Below are 21,707 nucleotides of genomic sequence, written 5' to 3'. Positions count from 1 at the left end.
AATGCAAAGGAGTTCCCAGACTTTATCCTCTGCTGTTTTGGAGTGGCTTCGTACCACTTGGGGTATTTTAACGATTTCCTTGCTTTTAGGGAGGTGGTCTCTCCAATTACCCCAGTACCTACCCCTTCACTCGCTCACTTCTGTTATCAGCAGAGATGTGAAGATGGATGGTCGGGATCCTTGGCAATTATTTGATGTATGGCCTTCAGGCGCTCCAGGGCAGGGATTACAGGGTGATATATTGCTGTAGGTGTTGCTGACACTCTGTAAAATAACTCTGCTTCTTCCTCTCGGAGGTCTGCCGTCTTTTCAGTTCTCAGGCTGGTAGCTTGGCTCGCAAAGGTATTATGTTCTTAGTCGCCACTCTGAATAGGAAGTAATAAAGCTGAAAGATCTTTTAAGAGAAAACAGTAGAAATGTTAAGACCAGAACAGCTCAGGGTAAAAACCTCAGGCCTGCTGCTTCTTTTGTAGAAGCCTTCTCTAAGTTTGTAGGCTTAGAGGGGTTCATTCTTGTTCTGATGATAAATTGGCTAAAAACAGAGAAGTCTCTGAAAGCTGCTTTTCTGACCCTGCATTGTATTTCCTGAATATCTTGGTTTGTTTTGTATGTCTCGATGCCTGCTTGGTGTAAAGCTGGAGAGCTGGGATGGGGCAGTGTGTTGCTTTCTCAGTTTGGCATACAAGAAGGGAGGGCAGCACAGTCCTGCCTGTGGCAGGGTGAAAAGGAGACCGTTTCAATGTGTCAGAGATGCGTGGTTTGATGTCTGTCGTATTAAGAAAAGACTTCGTAATTACTTTATCAATTCAGCCTTGAAACCAGGTTCCTGAGATTTTCAGCTGCTGATATTTAGGAATCTAGTACTGTGAGTGTTATCAGGCCACAGCTACAGGATGCTGGGGAAAAAAAAGCCATTAAAACGTTACCTACTGCACAAACACAGCAGTTAAGTAATATGAAATGAAGTTAATCTTAGGATGGAGGAACACGTGGCACAAATAATAATTTCTCAGCACCAAACTGTGTGCTGTGGTTTGACTCTTAATGCTAGAGAGGTGGTAAGCTTTTTATTTGCTTTTTTATGCCTAAGCAGGTGTGGCTGGGAGCAGCAGGCAGCATTTCATTTCCCTTTTTATCTCTGAGTCACAAACTTGCAGTATTTAGTCTGCTGTCCCTTTTTTACCTTTTCAGCTGAGATGCATCTGAGTGAAATCTGTTCCACTGAAGTGACTGGAATTGGGATTGTGTGAGTGTCAGGATTTTGCTGGTGACTGCTGTTACTTTTCCTTTACTCTGCACTCAGCGGGCCGCTGCTGCACCAGCAGGTCAGCAATGAAAGACTTTTTGGTGACCTACATAATTCTCCCCATGAAATGGGATGACTTCAGAATGGCTCCCTATGGTAAACTTTTTTCCTTGATTTGGCTAGGTCATATTAAATAGCTCCAGCTAATAGCTAGTAGTTTTGAAAGCTTCCCCCACCCCCCAATGTAGCAGTATGGCAATACAAAGGGAAGGTTGTTACAAGGGCTCTCATGTATATATAGAGAAGTATAGATCAAGTGAGTGACTAACTGAGGGTTGCACAGAAAATCCAGTCAGAAGACTGGAAAGAAACTGTGAGTTCTGACTCCTGGGCTCCTGTACTTGGTCTCTGGTCGCTCTGCCTTCCAGCAAACTGTAACCTATGCTTGAGCTACCAGAGATGCAAACCTGGTATTTTTTTTTCCCAAGGGGAGGAAGAGGCAGGAACTTCTGCAATATTTGAGCCCTTCCCAGTGCAGTGACTTTAGTCCTTAAATATGTGAAGTCAAAATTAAGTTATTAAGGGCAAAAAAGAAAAAAAGCCTGTGGAGTTTTTCTTCCTTAAGCTATTTCATGCTTAAATTTGGTGCTGTTGTTTGACAGCTTGTGTTTCTCCTCTGTGCCCAGACATGCTGTAGGTCTTATGTTTCAAGAGCCCTGTAACTCGACTTACTTTGCTTGTAAAGCTATTAAACTCTTGCACAGCAAATTTGCCCTCGGAGCCACAAGACCCACTGCCAGGCACAAAGTGCTCAGCAGTGTGACTTGTCGGCTGCAGCCAACCCAAAGTGCAAGCTGTCATATGCCTCTATAGATTAAACTTATTTGTGAGAGAAGCCTTGTTGCCTTGCATGCTCACAAACTGCTCCAGTGTCAGCGTGTGCTGTGCAGACCAGGAGTAACGTGCTGGAGCCTGGGTCAGCCCATGCAGGAGCCCTGCATTGCCCTCCTGTGCCAGAATACAGGAACCTTGTGCAACCGGAGGCAGCAACATTTGGTCCAGCAGCATCTGCCAAGCCAAACAGGATTTTGTTGATCAGTTTGTGAGAAGGGGAAGGGCATTTCTAAGGGAGGCGAGCAGCCGGTGTTACTTGAGATGCTGCTGGCTGGAACTGGTCAGGCTCTTGTGAAGATTTCTTGGGGTGATTTCAGAAGTTGGCTCCCCAGCACATTAGTGAGATCTTGTGTAGCTGAGAAGTGCTGGCATTGACTGGGAGAGCAGCCAGGGGCTGCGTGAACAGACTCGGTAGCTGTAGCAGAGATTTTTAGTGGCGACAGTTGATGTGTGGGAGAAGAAAATGTATGTGTGCTTAATAAATATTGGCACTCGGCAAGAGCTTATCAGCTAATTCAGTGCTTCAGCTTGTGGAGAGCTGGGTTGTCTCTGCCACATTGATTAGAATCCCTTCAGATCAGGGGATAAATAGAAAATTAATATGAAAAATACTTTTTTTTTTTGAATGGTGCTAATTTAATGCTGCCTTAGCCACAGGACAGTTCCCGCCTGTCTTCCAAAGCTCACACAAGAGGCAGCAGCAATACCTGCTTCCCTTGGTGACCCAGGCCCCATGGACTGTGCATGCAGATGTTGTCCCACATAGACAAGGGCTGAGAATAGAGCAAACCCTGCAAATTTGGTCTCCTTGTTATTTGCTGATTTGTGTTGTATGAACTCCTGTCTTTTAGGAAGGAAAGGTGCATTCACAAGCCGTTTCAGAGACTTTGGGGGTTGTATAGGTAGACTAGATGACCTTTGGAGGTCCAGGCCATCATTTGGTCCTAGCTGGGACTGACTGCCTATCTATTTCTGTGGCCTGTCTTTGAAACCCCTCAGTGATGGAAATGGCTTCTTCAGGTTGCCCTGTCCTGGTACACCATTGTCCCTGCTATTAGATTGACTAAACTAGTTAATGCTTGCCACAGTTTAACTGCCTTACCACTTCTGCTGTCCTCCATTGACAGCTCTTCCTTTTTATGGCACTAATAGTTCCCATGTACAAAGACTTTTAATACATTTCCCTTTCTTTAATCTTCCCTTGGCAATCTCTTTCCACACTCCAGATCACTCTTGTCACTCTCTCAGAAAATGTCCAGTGACTTGCATCTGTTTTTCTTTAATTCTGCAAAGCTACACAGAATTCCCTAGCCTGTGGCAATGGTGAAATACTTCATTTGAGTCTTGCTGGTGATACTTACATATCCCAGTATATTTGGCTACTTGTTTGCGGCTTTGTGGTGGTTTCTGGTTTCTGATGCATAGGTCTTCTGCAAAACAAATGCGACAGACTAGATTTCTGTGCTGGCAGGACACCATATTTTTCACCTTATGTCTTTTGTTTTGTTTCCTCTTCCCAGCCTGTGTGTGCATGTGTGTATCTGCTGCACTTTCCACCTGCAGACCAAGGTAGTGCTGAAGCAACAGGTGTTCTGCAGGATCAAAGCAATATTTCCCTTTAAATTCCTCTGCTTTCCAGGGAGCAGCTTTTGATCTTTACCTGTTGCTTTGTTCTTTCTGTGCTGTGTAAAAGCTAATTATAAGTTGCCTCTGTTGGCAGACAAGTCCTGCACCTCTGCCCAAGTTCCTGAGAGCCCCTGGAGAGCTGCAGTAGAACATCACACAAGCTCTTGTTCCATACATGCATCTCCATCTGCTGTCCTTAATAGGAAAAGCTCACCTGTGTTTTCTGAGGAAGCATTACCCAGTTAACAGCAGCAACTAGCTGGTACCACTTTCCTTCTGTGTGAGGGCTACAAAGATGATGGGGGGACTGAAACATGTCCCTCACAAGGGAAGGTTGAGAGAGCTGGGTCTGTTTAGCTGGAGAAGGGAGCACTGAGAGAGGATCTTACCAATGTATACAGATATCTTAAGGGCAATGTCAGAGGATGGAACCAGCTTCTTTCCAGTGGTGCCCAGTGACAGGACAAGGGGCAATGGGCACAAACTGCAGCACAGGAACTTCCATCTGAATACAAGGAAGAATTTCTCTGCCTTGAAGGTGACCAAGCACTGGAACAGGCTGCCCAGAGTGGAGTCTCCTTCTCTGGAGACTTTCAGAACTCTCCTGGACATGATCCTGTGCAACCTGCTGTAGGTGGACCTACTTTAGCAGGGGGTTGGACTAGGTGATCTCCAGAAGTCCCTTCCAACCCTCACCATTCTATGATTCTGTGTGGAGGTTTAGCACTTTTAGAGTTCTGATAAAATAGCTGAGGTCTGGATATCCAGGCTGGTTTCAGTCTTGACAGCAACAGGACATAGCTGAGCCAACTGTGCTGCCTATAAAATGTTGTGGTAGCAGATGACCCTCTTCAGATGTGCTGGAGGCTCAAGGCTTCTGATGCCATACAGGTTGCTCCACATCACAGCTTCAGACTCCCTCGCTCTGTGTTGAAACGATGGTGTGTTGTAACTTGGTGGTCAGAAGGAGTTGCAGCAGAGTTTACTGTGTATTCTTGCAGGGTGCAGTGAGAGGAAAGGTGACTGGCTCTTCACGGTGGCCAAGGCAAATTACTTTTCCAAGGTGTACCATGGTTTTTGGTGATGTGGACAAAAACGAGCATATGGCTCTATTGGTGTTTGGTTTTTTGGGGCTGAGACATGAAGATACATGTTGTGTTTGGTGCTAGAAGGAGACATGAGTGCGAAGGACTTGCAGAGTAATTGTCTTCTCCAGAACACTTGCTGGGCACATTACATAGCAGGGTTGAAGCTTCTCCGTCAAGTTCCAGCAAAGACTGAAATGCAGAAACTGCTTATGCTGTGATTCAAGCTGACAAATCTAGTGATTGCCAGTTAAACCAATAGTTTGTCCTTTAATGAAGGCTCTGTCAACTACTTGGCAGTCTCATTTGCAGTCTTCTGTATGTACAAATCTGTCAGAATCAGGACAGCTATTTTTCTTCCCTGCAGTTTTCACTCTGCTCTTTGAGAAACGCTGGTTCTGTTTGCCCTTTCTGCCTTCTTGCTTCCTTGTGTGTCTGGAGATACCATTAAAATCATGCTTAAAGAAATCAGAGCTATTCAATGTTTGATGATGCTTGCTTTAGGCCCCTAAATGTTTCCTGCATCCAGTGCCCCTGACAGTACAAGTCAGGGCCTATCTGCTTTTCTTTTTATTTCTGGCTACCCATTGCATGCTGAGCAGACCGTGGTGTGGGACTTGTCACAGGGAACACACTGAGCTGGTATCTCCACATGCTTCCCCTGGGCCTGGGACCATGGTGATATATGGTGTGTGCTAGGTCAGACCGGCCCGTTCACAAGCAAGTAAGGCCGTGTAAATACAAAGGAGCAAAAGTAGATGTTTCCTCTGCTCATGTACTTTTGGCAGAACAGAAACTACCATGCCTCTGATGGTCTGCTTCCCAGCTAGGGACAGCAGCAGCAGGCAGAGCCTGCTCCACGTTGAATTGCATTGGGCTATCTGTGGGATTGCTTTGTGCCAGACTGTTGTTTCCACACATTAAGTCTAATTTGTGATCTGTCTCCTAAATAGTTTTATAGCTTGGGTGACCCTTCTGGATTCACAGCCCCAATGAGAAGCACATCTCATTTGAGTACAGAGCTTACCTGGTGATCGGTTGGGGATCATACTCCACAGTTAGCTAAAGTTACCTATTGGTGGAGGAAGTGTTTGTCCTGAGTTGACATGCTGTACTCTGCTGTTGGAAACTGCCCACTCTGTTGAATATGGGTCTCTTGCCACTTACCTCTGAAAAAGCTCTACTTAACCATCACTGCTCAAAACAAGAAAACAAACAAATGAAAATCCCAAACCAAAAACTTCAAGCGCATAACAGGAACATGCCAAAAAATGATAACACAAAATTAACTTGTTTTGATTAATATTTTTTCGGAGATCAGTGGTTACTGTGGATAAAGTGGCAGCCCCTTGTTTAATGTCATGGTCTCAGCAGTTTTTCTGTGCTGAAGGAATCCCCCAGGGTCTACTCTGACTCTCTTTGACATCCCCAGGACAGTGATACATCGGGCAGCTCTGCATCGCTGCATTCTCTTTCTTAATGGGCGATTTTCAGTGACAAGCATTACTTTTCTGTTTCCTCCCCACAGTTACTATTAAAATGTGGTTTTTTGATGCCTTCATATTTCTTTGTTGCAGAAAAAACCATCCTGGGATTCTGTACTTCAGCACGTTTAAAACAGAGGTGATGTTTCAGATCCAGAGCATTTGGAGGCTCTTGCTTAAGTTGTAGGATTGGTGCAGCAATTGATGGGAGACCTCTTCCTTCTCAGACAGTGGTAGGCACATGCTGTGCTGTCAGTATATTTGTTCCAATGCACTTCTTTCTACCTTCTTAGCAGATCTTCTGAATTTGACTCCTAATTAGAGCTGACAGATAATGGAAACATTCCCTTGGCGATGTCTCTGGGGCGACTCCTCCGACGTGCCTCTTCAAAAGCTTCTGACCTCCTGACCTTGAATCCTGGTGGTGGCAGCAGTTCCTCTTCCATACTTGATGGGGAGATTATCTACTCTAAGAACAATGTCTGTGTCCACCCACCTGAGCTGCTACAAGGCATCGGGGAGCATCATCCAGGTGATAGGGTGTTGCAGACACTGCTCACTCACTCTTTTTCTCTCTCCTGGGGTGTGTGTTTGTATCAAATTCTACATCTTGGGCTCTAAAGAATGAAAAGATGCCAGTGGGGGACCAGGCAAGGCAGTCTTACAGAAGATTGAGGAAAGCCATCCACAAGCTGATCCATCAACTCTTCTTTTAATAGGAAATTTGATGCTATTTCTCCTGTTCTAGCATGGTTTTACTTATTTTATTAAGCCCATTCGTATGGCCGAAGATTGACAGTTGTCATTTGAGGACAGTAACTTCTGTTGCTCTTTCAAATATACTTGAACAATTATGTTCAGGAAAGCCAAGTATCATCTTGTAACTGTCATTGCTAGGGTGGCCTCAACAAGCATTGGTAAAGGGAAAAGAAAGAAAACCTGATTGTGACTGCATGCACTGGAGTAAATGAAGAAGGGACACTTCTCTGTCCCTTTATTGTCATCTGTGACTCTGTTCTTTCATGTTTTCATCAAAGAGAGTAGTGACTGCTGGCTTAACTTCACAAAACTAATTATTCTGTGAACACTGACTCACACTTCCCTTTTTGTGTGTCTGGCTTTTTTTTTTTTTTTCCTCTCCTATTGGCTTTCCATGAAAATTGTAGCCCGTTAGCTACACTAAAGTAAATGTTCTTGAGAAATAAGTGTTTAGCTGGCACTTGAAATTGTTTAACTAACAAACAGTAGAAGTTTTTCATGTGGCAACATATTTCAGAATTTATTCTTTATTAGTAATCCATCCAGGAAGTTGAAGTATTTGCATGTCATTTCTATGTCTGCTTAGGCCAGATGGAATTTAGACTATTCAAAAGCCATATGCAGACTTGAAATTCTTTGTAAATACTGAATAATGTTGAGCACCCCACAATTAGTTTGGCAGAATTCTGTAGTGGTAAATAAAAGGGTTTGTTTTGCTCATGTGCAATGGTGGTAAATGGGGGAGATGGGGAAGGGCAAATTTGAGGCTCAGTTTCCTTAGAATAAATCTGTGTCATGCCATGACTGATTGCTCCTTTGCTCTCTCAAAGGCTATTTGTGCTTGTATATGGAAAAAGATGAGCTACTCGGAACCACGCTTATCCTTGCCTGGGTGCCAAACTCCCGCATTCAGAGGCAGGATGAAGAAGCCCTTCGCTATATCACTCCTGAGAGCTCCCCGGTCCGTAAAGCTCCCCGCAAACGTGGCCGCCACACTCAGGGGTTTGGTGTTGTCCGTCAGGCTTCCCCCACCGAGCAGAAAGGGGCAGTGATCCTGAAAGAAGACATCCTAACTGTGTCACAGCTTGTGAAAGATTTGGCTTATATCAGCTCCCCCTCTTCAGAAGGGGAAAAGCTCTCCCAGTGCTACCCTGCGGCAGACAGCACCCGCCGGTCCCCCCAGCCTGCCCGCAGTGACTCAGGAATCCTATCGACAATCAGCTCTCAGGAGGAGCAGAACAGGTCAGAGCTGTCGGTGGAGGGGACAGAAGAAGGTTTGGACTGCAGGCCAGAGCCAGGGGAGGATGAGGGCTCCTTGGAGCTGTCTGCTGATGACGTGAGCAGGGACAGTACTTTTGACTCTGATTCCGATGCCTTCTCTTCCCCCTTCTGCCTCTCTCCCATCAGTGAAGCCCTTGGGAAAAGCAGTAGTTCAGTGTTTCTGGATAATGAAAACAGGTGAGTGCATCCTTTTCTCTGGTGTCTAAGTTGAATAGCTGGGTGCTGGTTGCTGAGCTTGGAGAAGCTTCACCGTGGCATTGGGGTGAATATCCTGTCTTGCTTCAAATACTTGTATAATTTACAGGGAACTGTTCTCTAGCGAGTCCGGCTTCTGCTCAGTGAACTCTGGCCCCAAACATTCAGAGCTTTATATGGGTAGTCTTTCAGGTGAACTGTCTTGAGCCCTGGAAGGAGCATTACTAAATTAAAAAGGCCCTTTGTTGGTTTAATTTGCTCCGCTGAGGAGATGTGCTAGTTACTTCTTGTGGAGAGCCACATCAAAGTGTGTGTCTGACTTCCTCTGAGCTGTGGGTGCCTCTGCAAGGCACTGTGTTGACATGAAGGCTGCACGTATGAGCTTGTTTTGCTGGTGCTTATAACATAGTCCCACTTAAGACACATAAATACTTATTCTTGCATGTTAACCTGGATATTTTAGTCAACACTGCTTATCTAAATGTCAGTGTTTCTCAATGGTGTCTGCAGGAAATCCTATAAAGGGGAAAGAGGGCACCTTGGCAAAGGGATAATGAACAGTAGGATACCTATATAACTTACTGTACTGACACACAATGTTTCTGGCTTTCTGGTCTGTGCCGTGTATCACTCATTTCCATCTTGGGGAGGATGGGTGTGCTGCGTTCATGAAGCACCATGGGGCTGATTTTAAGGATATAGCTCAACTTTGAAACCTCACCTGAAATTAGGAAAAATGAGTTCTCTGTGCACATCCGCAATGTACAGACTACATTAAGACTTGACATTTGAAGAGATTTTTGCCTCTTTTCTGGGCTGATCTCAGGCCCAGAGAATGCCAGTAAGAACAAGGTTTGTGAAGGAAGTATTCTAATTGATTCAGCCCTCTCTGGGTATTTCAAAACACTTCAGTGCAGTGGTGTCCGACTTTGTATCAGCTTTGCATTTGATACGTGTCCTAGCAGTATGCTTCTAATTAACTGCGAGCCCACAGGGATTTCTGGGCTTGAGCTCTGCAGCAGCTGGGTGGGCAGTGGTTTGAGCAGCACCTCCACGCAGCCAGCGCGGCTGTCGTGTCCCATCCCATCCCACTGAAGCTCTCTCTGGCTGCAGAGGGACACTGCGAAGCAGCTGCAGGGTGCCCAGGGTGGGCCTTTGGTTTCCAAATTGTTCATGGGGTCTCTTAGCTCTCTAAATACTCTGCCTGACAGTCTTTTCTGACAAGTATCCATAGGAATGTAGAAGACTTAGGAAACGACATAAATGTTACAAAACACACGTTGAAAAAATTTTAGAGGCCTTTGAGTAATGAAATATTATTCCTAATAACTGACTTTATTTTGTTCATTCCTAGGCTTTTTGTCCCATTCAGATTGTGTTCTAACACTGGGCTGCTGCTTGGGGGTCGAAACTTGAGTTGCGTACACTTTCAGAGAATGTTGTATTGGTTTAGAAATTTCTTGGCTTTGACTTAAAAAACAGAAAAACCCCAAATCCACTGCAACCAAAGCCTCTGTTTAAGACATGCAGATTTTTTTTCCCTTGAAGCAGCACTGACAATCTGTGTGTTTGACCTGTCTCTGTCACTGAAAAAAGGTTGGGGGTGTGAGGGATGTTTAAGCATATTTTTTTAAATTAAGGTTTAAATTAAATGCTTCTGTGAACATTTCTGTGTTCCAGCAGTGATATTCTTAAAAGAAAAATGTTTCAGTCTTTTGGCATGTGTGTGAGGGAGCCGTGGTCTCAGCTGTGTCCCAGTTCACCCACATACCCTGAGTAAGGGGTCATTATCCCCACTTCAGTAGTTAGGCAGGAGTAGTGAGGGGACACATTGAGAATAATGTCCTAACTGCTGAAAATCAGCAGATTGAACATGTCCTGGGGAAATCCCAGTCCTTGGCCATGTGCTGTCCGAGGCACGCAGCAATCTCTTAAGAGCTTTTGTGCCCAACAGCGTGCACCAGGAGAGGAGCTGGTGCGGAGCGGTGCCAGCACAGCAAATGGCAAAGCACGTTGTGGTTTAACTGTTTTGCAATGCTCTGAGCTTGCTAATAGTGTCAAGGAAGGAAGGAACTACAGTTTATTGCATCTTCACTACCTTGCCTGTGTCATGCAGTGTTTCCCTGTTGTTTCGCAGCCTGGCTCTGGCGAGCCCTCTGCCGGCTTCTCTCACCGGCTGCCCAAGGCCTGACAGCTCCAGCAGTGCAGAGCCTGGCTTTGCAAACACACTGTTCTTTTTTTCTTTTTTTTCTTTTTTTTTTTTTAACTCCTCTGGCACCAGTCTGGAAGATTTACACAGTTATGCAGCGCTTATAATTTGCAACAGATTAATAAAACAGACCTTTCATTGTTTGAGACTTCAGACTTGAAAGGCTTTTGTCCAGTGTGCCCATTTTCTATGCCAAATTTGTTCTTCCCCATAGAGCTCCCTTGCATGGTATGTGCAGGATCTTACAAACTATTTGAGTCTGAGATTTTGCATTGAATACTTTGCAAAAGTCTTGTCAAAAAGAATTCTCTTATTTCCTGTGTTCATCCCAGCATTTTGGGGGGCGGGGGATGCTGTTTCAGAAGTCACTACAAGCATGAGAACAGCTTCCTTGTTTCTTAAGGTTTTTATTTTTTTTTCTGCTGGCTGCTTCCCATCTGAGCCAGAACTGGAGTGTGAACAAAGTTTGTGCTGCTGGCAGATTGTTTCAACTCTTTCCCCTCCCTACCTCCTGGTCGCCACCTCCTCCCTGCAAAGAGGAGCGAATGTTTCTGGTTATTTCCCTCTGCATTGGGGAGTTGTAAAGGGAACTGTGCTTTTCCCTGTGATTGCTTCAGAAGCTGAAGCAGTGCGTTGCAGCGGTGTTTCAGTCCACCCGCTTTCTTTCCATGCAATTAAATATTGTATGTGACATTGTGGAAGAATTAGGATGTACATGTAGACTTGGATCAGATGAAATCAGGGGCTCAGCAAGCTGCTTGCCGAAATATCCATATGACCAGGAGTCAAAGTGCCTCTTGGGGTATCTATGGAGAAGGTGGCCTGGGCAGAAGGGAGCCAACAAATGTACCGGTGCATAAAAACAGGGAGAGGAAGGAAGGAGGGAGGTAGGCTTGCAAGCATTTGAGTTGCACAACAAGTCAGTCATTTTTAAGTCAACAACTCGCCTGGTAGAACATAAGGAAATAAAAACGTATCCATTGTTTATGGGGTTGTTGGTTGGGGTTTTTTCCCTCTCTTTGCTTCTCTGTTTGACAGGCTGCCAGGGACCCCATGCAGCGATTGATGTTTTTCCTCCCGTTTACACAATTCCTCAGGCTAGGAGCTATGGGAGTGTCCCATCACCAGCATACACATTTTTGCTCCTCTTTTTAGACAAGCATGGCACTTCTGCATCGTGCAGTCATCTCTTATGGAAAGGTGGCTTTACTCTCTTGGGTTTTGTGTCCTTGTTAACTCTGGGGGCCCCTTTCTGCCATGGTACGTGGTTCCTGCAGGGAGGTAGCTAATGTGGGAAATGCCTGTATTGGTAGCAGCTTTGTCATTGACTACATTTCTGTAGGAGAGCAGAAATACTGGAATTAAAATCATTTCATTCTGTTCCTTTTACCCCCTGTCACTGTTGTTTGCTGTCTGTCAGGAAACATTTGCCTTGTGGTCTGAAGGGCACTAATTCAGGACAACTGTACACTATAGCCAGCTCTGGCTTGCAGCCACCCTGGTAAATTACTCAGCTTCCATTTTCCCCATCAGTAAAGTGAAACTAAAAGGTTTTTGTTACATCCTGGCAACCAAATAGCATCTGACACCTATATAATGTCTTTCAGCCGATGCTTCTGAAGTTATTTTAACTGACCATGACATCAGATCTATAGCAATCAGTTGCAGAAGCACTTAGTGCTCTGTAAGTAGAGTTTGTTTTGGGTTGTTTGGGCTTTTGGTTTTTTTTTGGTGCCATGCTAGAGTGATCCCTGGTTTTCAGGAGCTTTCTCTAGCAATGGATGGTAGCCTGCTAAAGGCTTTTCAATTTGGTAGTAAACTGCAGTTGCTGTTACCTGACAAGCACTGTACAAAAATGCTGAAGAGGACAAATAAATGCTGGAATTAGTTCCTTGACTAACTTCAAGTTGGAATGTTGATCGATACAGTCAGAATTTGGCCTGAGAAGCCTTGGTAGTGGAATCCTATGAGGGGAACTTGGGGCAACATCTGGCCAGAGGTCAGAGCTCTGTGAAGGGTCCCACAGGTGATGGAATAGATGCCAGATCACACTTCCACAGCACTTGTTTTCAAGAACAAGCAGAAGCAATGTGACCAATGTGGTCATGGCTATCAGTGCAAGAAGGAAACATCTTTCATAAGGAGGTGATAATTTTAGCAGGCAGTGATAAAAATAATTAAACCTTTTCATAATGGAGCTAAATGATGGTATAGTTCTCATGTTCTTCAGCAGTCATGAATTCATGTAACAGAACTATGACAGACGGTCTAGGGTAAAGAACACAACACAAGGAAAAACTCCTTTGGCGTTGCAGTTGATGCAATTTTTGCAGATGTGTTGCACATCCTGTTGTTAAGCCTCTTCCCAGGGAGCTAATCAGCAAATTACCTTCTCACAAGGGAGCAGGAGCGGAGGCACAGCGTTATGGGAGGGTGGCAGCAGCTGCAGGAGCGGGTGGTAACAGAGCCTGCGGTGTTGCATCATGTTGTTTTGGCAGCTCACCTGAAAGGCTCAGTGCTGTGCAGACCTCTGCAGAATAAACAGGAGGCAAAATTATAGGGGAAATGAGCTGGAATTAGTGTAAACTGGCAGGAGCTTTAGAGTCATCAAGAGGTTGGGGATTCATAGCTGTTGTAACAGAAGTGATTATATTCTTAGAACCAAGGGAATTGGTCACAGACTTCAAAATCTCCTGTAACTTCTTGCAGCATCTTACTTTTGATTTTAGCTTTGGGGATGAGCACATGGGGTGCCTCGCTGCTTCTGTTTCAGGACCTTGCCTGCACTAGTATGTTTTGTGATTTAAGACACCGAAGCACCTAATTGCATTTGTACCCAAACCCATGCCCAGGAGAAAAATATCCCCAAACCCTTCTTCCATCAGAAGGATAGTCCTTTTTCCCTTCTCTTTGAGTCCTGGGGTGGGTGTAAACTTCACCGAAGGCAGCGCTTTCAGGTGGTCTACATGGAGCTGGGTCCTGGGAAGAGGAGCTGGCCGTAGCTGTTTGCCGTCAGCAACGCTGCATAATCAATTAAAGTTGTTACTGGCTGCAAAGCTGAGAAGGTTGGACAGATCCAAGAGATTGCAGAGGCATACGGCTCTATCTTGCTTTATATAAATATTTGAACAGCAAGAACATTAATTATAGCAGGTTTGTTTTTTCCCTCCGTTGGTTCGCTGCCAGGTTTCTGTGGAAGAAAATAGTGACAGCTAACTGGAGATGGGGAACTGTAGCTACCGCGATCGGGATGCCGTTTGTTCGGGCTTCCAAGGGAGGAGCAGAGAGCGGGTGCTGCCAGGGGAAGATCTCAGGGCCACGCAGAGGGGAGCGGCGGGGGCGCAGAGCGAGACCGCCCGGCACCCGCCCGCCGGGTTTGGGGCGCCAGGCGCCGGTCGGGTTTGCTGAAGGGCCGCTCCGAACCGCCTCGGCCACGCTGGGCTGCTCGCGGGAAGGGGCCGGGGCCGGGGGGGCGGCGTGGCCGCCAGGGGGCGAGCTCTGCCCAGCGGCGCGGCCCGGCGGGTGCCCTGGGCCGGGCAGCCCCTCGCCTCCCGGCTGGTGGCGCCTGAGCCCCCGCGCCCCGCCGCCCCGCCGCCCCGCCGCCCCGCGCCCCGCCGCCCCGCGCCCCGCCGCCCCGCGCCCCGCCGCCCCGCCGCCCCGCGCCCCGCCGCCCCGCCAGGACCCCGCGCCGCCAGCAGAGTGGCCGCAGGGTTTTGCCCCCGCTGCAGGCGCAGCCCCCGTGCGCCCGGGCCGAGGGCCGGTGGCTCCCTCCCGGCCGCCTTCCCTGGTGTCATTGCAACGAAACGGGGTTATTCACAGAAAATCAACAGCGGGGGCTTGTCCTAGAGGAGGAGGGGATGGGTGAGGGGCCGGGGGGCTGCCCGTGGGCGGGGGCCGCGGTGGAAGCCCCGGGCGGGGCGGCCGAGCGCCGGGGAAGCGCGGCCCTTTGCTCCGGGGGGCAGTGCAATGGAGCGCCTTTTCCCAGGGTATTCTTGCGTTTCTTCTGTTACTTATTTATATGATCGTAACGCCCAGAAATCCTAATTGCAAGTGGAGATAAATGGTGCTGGCAGGTATCCATAGCTTTGTGAGGGAAGAATTGCATTAACTGGATCAAAATAAAGAGCATGTCCCCTCTAAAAGTCCAACAGTATATGCAAATAAATCTGCAGTCTCTGTCTTCTTGGCTCAGTCCTCGCAATTATAACAGCATTAAGCATTTACAATAACTCTGAAACATGCTTTTAGTCAGCTCTCCTTTTTCCTCTCCCTTTTCTGCTACTTGAGGAAAGCTCTCCCCTTGGGAAATCTGCATTGTATTGTGGAAACAGTGAAATTCTCTCTGGGTGGTGTTGGCTCAGCTAATACTGGGTCAGCAGCAGTGCAGAGTCCAGGGAGTTGGTTAACTTTGTCAGTAAAAAGTCTCCCTGAAATTCCCAGTTCATTGCTTAGAGCCAAGAATATAAGAACAAAGGTAATCTTCAGGGCTTTCAAGGGACCAGGGTTTTGAAGGCTTGGTTATAATTAGCATAATTAGTGTAGAATTTTATTTTTGCATGGATAGAACTGAGAGGAAAAAAAGCAAAATAATCCATTGATTTTAAAAATAAAATAAACACTGGTAAGAAAGGTCCCCTTTTCCAGTCTGGAATAGGCTGAAAAGCAAACATTCTTTTTCGGGCTTTGCTGAGAAATCACTTTTTCCATCTAAGGAATTATTTTTTTTAAGTGTTGCATTTTGATTGATTTATTAATGAGCTAAAGCCTAGGCATGAGGTGCCCCTTCTCTATATGGATTGTAAAAATCTGCCATTCAGTTTTTGGAATATTTTCCTTCCTTAAAATGAAGGTAACGTTTGCATCGTTGAGCCACATACGCTCAGCTCTAAATGATTTGTTGTGTTTGGCTTCTTGGGAGCTATGTGTATTTTATTCATAAGCATCTAACTGCTAATTCTGCCCCCGCTACCTCACTGCAACAAGAAGTCACAGAGAAGAACCTTGCTTGGGTTTTACCTAAGTAGCCTACACCTGTCTGGAGGTCTCATCTATGAAAAACAGATTGCTTGTCTTTTAGCTGAAGGTATTTGTGTATCAGTTCCAGACTTCAGGTAAAAGAGATTAAAACACACGTTAATTCACTACAAACTTCTGAATTCTTTTTTTTTTTCCCTTCCCATTTACATTCAAAATAATTAGCTCAAGAATTCTCAGTTTATTTTGTTTTCCTTTTGGTTTAATTCACAGCAGTTGGGGTGAACCCTTTGGAGGTAAGCGGGGCTGTTTTTCTAATGCCCTCTCTTGATGACTAAAATTGCTCAGCTTTCGTTCAGCCCACGAAGACTTGGAGGAATGAATTAGGAGCAACAAAGCCCCCAGTGTAGTGAGGCTTCTGGCTCAGCTGCCGCCCTCCTCAGCAGAGCGGGGCAGGAAGGCAGCTCTCAGTGCTGCTGCAGAGGTGGGTCATCCCGTGGCGCCGGCCACTGCCGCACAGGTTGGCTTTTGTCTGCCGAGATTCGGGACGATGGGCCGGTGGCAGGAGTGGATGCTGCGTGTTCTACCTGTGCTGGGTAGTTGTGTCTGCTCTGGGAAGGCAGTCAGGGCGCTTTAAAAGTGGATTGCTATAGCCCCGTAAAGCATAACAAATTGTTTTGATCTTTGTTTCTCAAGGACAAACCAATTACACCGATCAGAAGGCAAAGCTGCATAATCATGTTTCCTTGAGTCCCTCGTTTCGTTGTGTTAAAATGTTTTATTTGTCAGACTTGTGTTCACCAAGTTGATCTTAATTCAGAGCCTGTCCCTGATGGTGAACTTGCTGTTACAGTCCAAGGTTGGAGGGCGAAGGCAGAAGTTGCCGCCCTCCCCGCAGCCTGTGCTGGTGAGGTGGCCAACGTGTAGAGGGCTGGTAACCACAAACCACCTTCTTCTCTTTCCTTGTATAGGGGGAGGGAGGGATTTCAATGCTTTTAAGATGTAAACAGCTTGTTCTTTGAGTATCGTTAATAGCATTAACAATATGAAGAGTGACTAACAATAATGCTCAGACTTTTGGAAGCGCTGTTGAATCTGCTTCCTTGTGTCGAGCATGAAAGGATACAATTATTTTTTATAACCTTTTATTTTGCCTTTACGGCAAGCTAAGCAAAGCAAGTTTGTCAGAGGCAGAGTGCTCCTAATTTGGTCTCCAGTGACCTCTGCAGCCGTGATTGGCAGTCTGGTGTCAGGAAAGAACTTGTGCCTGTGAGATAGAAATGAGCAGAACAAATGCCGTAGGACAGCTTGGGTTCCCTGGAGGACACAGGCTAAAAAAGGTGAAAGAAGTGCAATTACAGAAGGTTTTCAGCACAGAAAGTTAATTAGCTACTAAATAGCATTTAGTGCAGTTCAACGTGAGGAAATTTATGTTTTGAAAGCAAACAGATCAATGGAAAGCCTGTGGAACAAGCTTTTGGAAAGTCCATGTTGACATTCGTGTACTTTGTACTGTAAAGTCCTGGGCAGTTTTTCACAGGTTTCCCTGACAAATAGGAGGAACTGTTAAATTTGTTTCCATGCGTGTTTGCAGATGTATAGATATGCTTCCGCATGAGGATGTTCTGACACTTAATTGCAGACATTCTGGTTAGGCTTTCATCCAGACTATCTAACACCTTTTTCCCTATTCATCAAGGTCAGCATGAATCAATTCCGTTTGGGCTCTCTGAGGCAAAGGAACTTCAAGTTCCAAATATTTTCAGCCGAAGGGTGAATTTAACACAATTCTTAACCTAGTTACTCTTCTGTGCTCATCAGATGTGAGTAGCTGGCGCGACTGCAGTGTTTCACTGTCAGCGTCTGGCTCTGTATGGCCACGCTCCTCTGGAAGCCAGTGCCATCCTGCAAGTGTCCTTCCAGTCCTTCTCTGCAGCATTACACAGAACGAGCAGAAATATTTTGACAATTGTTTTTTTTAATCCCAAATGACCCATATGTTTCCTTTTGTGCATCTTTTATATGTCGCTGAAGTCAGCATGTTTCACAATTCATAATATAGGTGTATTGTCAAGGACAGGGGGTTTTTGCCAGAACAATAGAAAATCTAGCTGCCTGATATTACCTCACTTTGTACAGTCACTACACTAAATTTTTAAGCGTTTCAGGATACCTTTGAACTTTTATTGATGGATTATTTATTTGAAGCTATCTGTCTTAGACGTTTAATGTAGCTGGTGCTGCCATGAGCTGTTTCACCTTGCTGGAAAGAAGAGGAACCTACAAGGTTGGGGCCTGTGGGGAATAGTGGAAAAACAGAGAAATGCTAACCCCTGGGGAGGAAAAGGGGCATGTAATTCCCATTACATGGATGCTCATACATTATGATGATACTTATTGTCTGTAAATGATGCTTCACAAGCCAGCGCACAGGAGTAGCTGGGGCTGTAAGGAGAGCTGTTATTAGCGAAGGCGTGCTTTACTACAGGGGTGATGGAAAGCCAGCTGGGGAGGGGTTGGCTCCTGCAAGAGGCTCTCTGGGAATCGGGTGGTGCACACTGACAGCTTAGGTAACTGCCACATCATGGCTATAATCTTCAGTCCCTTTCCCTCTTGTAATTACATTTGTCACATCATGTTGTAAAATGAATTATTAGATCTTTGTTGCTGAAACAGTCTTCCCACGTAATTGGTGCAGGTCTCTACCCTGGCTCTGTAACAGATATAATAATTGGGTTTACCTCTCTTTATGTTGTAGGTGTGTACAGATGTTTTGACTGAACAGTAAGTTAGGTCCCATTACTACTTTACTGCGCGTCGAAAGTCTCGCTTGCAGAGTGGCTGACCTCCTCGGGTCAGGCATGTGAGAGAGTTCCTGGGCAGTGGGAGGAGGAGGACGGTGGCTGCCTTATACAAGCGCTTGCTTTCTTAGGGGCTACAAAAGCTTGAGGAATGTAGATATGGTTGATTGCTGTAGTTGATTGTTGAGGAAATACATCACCACCTGGTCTTGCTTACCAGCAAGAATGAGATGTGTTGTGAGACAAAAGAGTGATGGGACTTGAGCAAGTGGAAAAGGCTTAAGTGGAATCATAGAATCATCTAGGTTGGAAAAGACCTTTAAGATCGTCAAGTCCAACTGTTAACCCAGCACTGCCAAGCCCACCACTAAACCATGTCCATAAGTGCCACATTTACACGTCTTTTAAATACCTCCAGGGATGGTGACTCCACCACTTCCCTGGGCAGCCTCTTCCAGTGCTTGACAACCCTTGCGGTGAAGAAATTTTTCCTAATACCAAATCTAAACCTCCCCTGCCGCAACGACACTGTTTCGTCTCATCCTGTCGCTTGTTACCTGGGAGAAGAGACTGACCCCCCACCCCACTACAACCTCCTTTCACTTAGTTGTAGAGAGCGAGGTCTCCCTTGAGCCTCCTTTTCTCCAGGCTGAACCCCCCAGTGCCCCCAGCTGCTCCCCATCAGACTTGTGCTCCAGCCCCGCTGCCCAGCCCTGGACATGCTGCAGCACCTCTACATCCCTCTCATAGTGAGGGGCCCAAAACTGAACACATGAATATGTCCGTGGGTTTCCTGCCTCAGGTTTTGCTAATCCTCCTTATTTTTTTTCCCCTGTCCCTTTTATTCCCATGGACCATTGCACTTGTTATCTTGTTTTGCTGAGCAGTACTGTATACTAGCCGGCACTCTGTTTTCCCTGGGTCCCACAACCCAAAGTCTCTCTGGAATGTTCCTCCAGCTATTTGCCTTGCAGTGCTTCGGCTCCCTGCTTTTGTAGGGCACTCTGGTATAAATTCCTCATCTAACAGGTATAGTAATCTAGAAAATAATATATTCTTCCCTTGCATGTATGTATCTTGTGCGCGTAGTTAGAGAACTCACCCAAATGCACAAAATTAGCATTGATCATACTACTTGTTGTTACTTACATACAAAATGATCTCGATATTAAAATTAAGTAGTCCAACAGATTAGAATATTCTCAAAATTTTTTCAATCAATATATACAGAAAAAATCTAAACACAGTGAGGTTTTTTTCTTCATTTCCACAGTGAGTAAATATGCACTAGTGTATGAGGCAGTACTCTCTCTGCATCTATACTATGTATGAATGTACATGTTCATTGACCTCTCTGAATGGCATGGGGTGCACAGATGTCTCTTTCAGATTTCATCTTCTACATCAGTGAAAACGTTGGAATTTCCCTGGGCTGCACACACTGAGGCACCATGCTTACAGTTGTTGGCTTTTTGTGGCCCAGAAAAGGTAAAAAACGTAAAACACACGTGTTGCTTCAGATTGCTTCTGTGTATGTTGGATGTGTGTGCAAGCTTGTGATGAGTGGCTAAATGTGAACTGTAAATATTCATCTTGAAGAAGCATTTCCAGAAAATACAACATTGCCAGCACCTTTGTGACTGGGCTTTCTGGCCTCTTGAGTTTTTGAGGAGCTCCTTGTGTAGCTGAAGCAGAGTTCAGTTATGTAGCAGGAGGAACTGCAGCTGGCAATAGCATTGTGTGCTGAGGAGCTACACAATTCCTGGGGATCAAAGCGAGCCTGCCTGGATCTGCTGGTAACTATCCTTTCTTGGCAGTCATCTCTGCTACTGGTCATTTGAGATGATGCTCTTGAAGAATGGGCATGTTGGCCTCTGTGACGAGGGAACCACAGGACAATGATTCTCACAGTCAACCCGTCTTCCAGCCCTTTGTCATACTGACCAGCTCATCTTTGCAAGAGTTTTAGAAAATTGGTTGCCTCTGTTTAGTCTTTGAGCTAGTTTGAGTCATCTCTTCCAGGAAAATCCTGTGTAACCAGCTGTGGCTGTTATGAGGTGTTGCTCCATAAATACCAGCTGCTTGTAGCAAGCAGTCCAGCACAAGTGTCTTGTACCAGGACTCCTATTACTTTTGCATTAACATGAGATACTGAACGTTTTAGAAAGTCTTACATTTTGCAGTTTTAGCAGGAAGTAATGCTTGATTTTTTGCAAAAGCCTGTAAAGTTTTCGTGGAAAAAATCACAAGGTGGAGGTCATGGTGTATAGCAGCGCTTGAGACTGAGACTGGACGTATCCCAGCATCTAACCTAGAAAGACGGCTATCGTTCCTTTTTGAGTGAGTTTGGGTATGTTGTGTGATCCCAGCTCGCATGGCGATATTGCCATGTCATTTCTAAGACCAACCTCCGAATAGCTTGAATATAAGTTTTGCTTTGATGCTTTCTTTCAGAGAAATGGAGCAGCAGAACTTCATGAACAGAGTAGCAAAGCTGCTCTTTTAGCTGCAAGTAAAACAGACTTGGTCTCATCTACATAATGCTGCAGAACTAGAGAAGGGGGCTCAGGGATTTATTTCCCATGCGTGTGGGCGCTAAGGTTTTGAGTTATACATTTGAACTGGGCGGCTCACAGGGGCTTGGTTAAAAATTTAACCCACAGCTAACTGGGATGTCCGGGGATCTGTGCATTGGAATGCAATGACCTGAACCATGGGTAGATGCTGCAAATAAGGCTTGTCCCTGTGGAAGAGGCAATGTAGCCAGGCTTGGAAAGCATACTGATGTGGTGTGCTGCAGATGCATGCTGAGTGTGTGATTTTCAGCATTCAGTGCCTACATTGTTAGATAAGCGGATTAGAAAACATTGCATAAAGTGGCATTGCAGGGGGCTGTCTTTATACCTGCTACTTGCCTTGTTTTGCAAACCCTGATTTCACAGCGGAACCCATTCAGAGCTTGCACTGAGACTGTTCACATGTATTGGCCTTTTTAAGAATCAAGGGGTCACAGTTTCAGATTCACTTAATTCTCAAAGCAGTGATATTTTTCTTTTGGGATCAGGGCTGGTGGCGGGCATGTGGATTTTTTTAATCTAAACTCAGTTTACTCTTAAATATCTGGGGTGCAGTGAGCTCCTAGCTTCACTTTCT

General features: G+C 45.7%; 1 protein-coding gene across 10 annotated transcripts in view; it reads left to right on the top strand.

Annotated features, from left to right (window-relative positions):
* TBC1D16 (TBC1 domain family member 16) overlaps positions 1 to 21,707 on the top strand; it is a 33,701-nt gene that overhangs the window by 801 nt on the left and 11,193 nt on the right. For 4 of the 10 annotated variants that reach the window (XM_056339598.1, XM_056339608.1, XM_056339542.1 and 1 more), the window contains exons 2-3: positions 6,629 to 6,867; positions 7,925 to 8,552. The exons of 1 other annotated variant lie outside the window; for it this stretch is intronic. In XM_056339598.1, coding sequence (XP_056195573.1) covers positions 6,690 to 6,867; positions 7,925 to 8,552 — 806 coding nt within the window. In that variant the 5' untranslated portion in view covers positions 6,629 to 6,689. Of the gene's footprint in view, positions 1 to 6,428; positions 6,569 to 6,628; positions 6,868 to 7,924; positions 8,553 to 21,707 lie in introns of all 10 variants that reach the window. 5 more of the 10 variants (XM_056339578.1, XM_056339588.1, XM_056339571.1 and 2 more) reach the window with 3 other exon arrangements.

The sequence above is a fragment of the Falco biarmicus genome, chromosome 1 (assembly GCF_023638135.1).
Source record: "Falco biarmicus isolate bFalBia1 chromosome 1, bFalBia1.pri, whole genome shotgun sequence".
Lineage (NCBI taxonomy): Eukaryota > Metazoa > Chordata > Aves > Falconiformes > Falconidae > Falco > Falco biarmicus.
The sequence above is the reverse complement of the archived record's forward strand: the minus strand, read 5'-3'. Positions and strand labels throughout refer to the sequence as shown.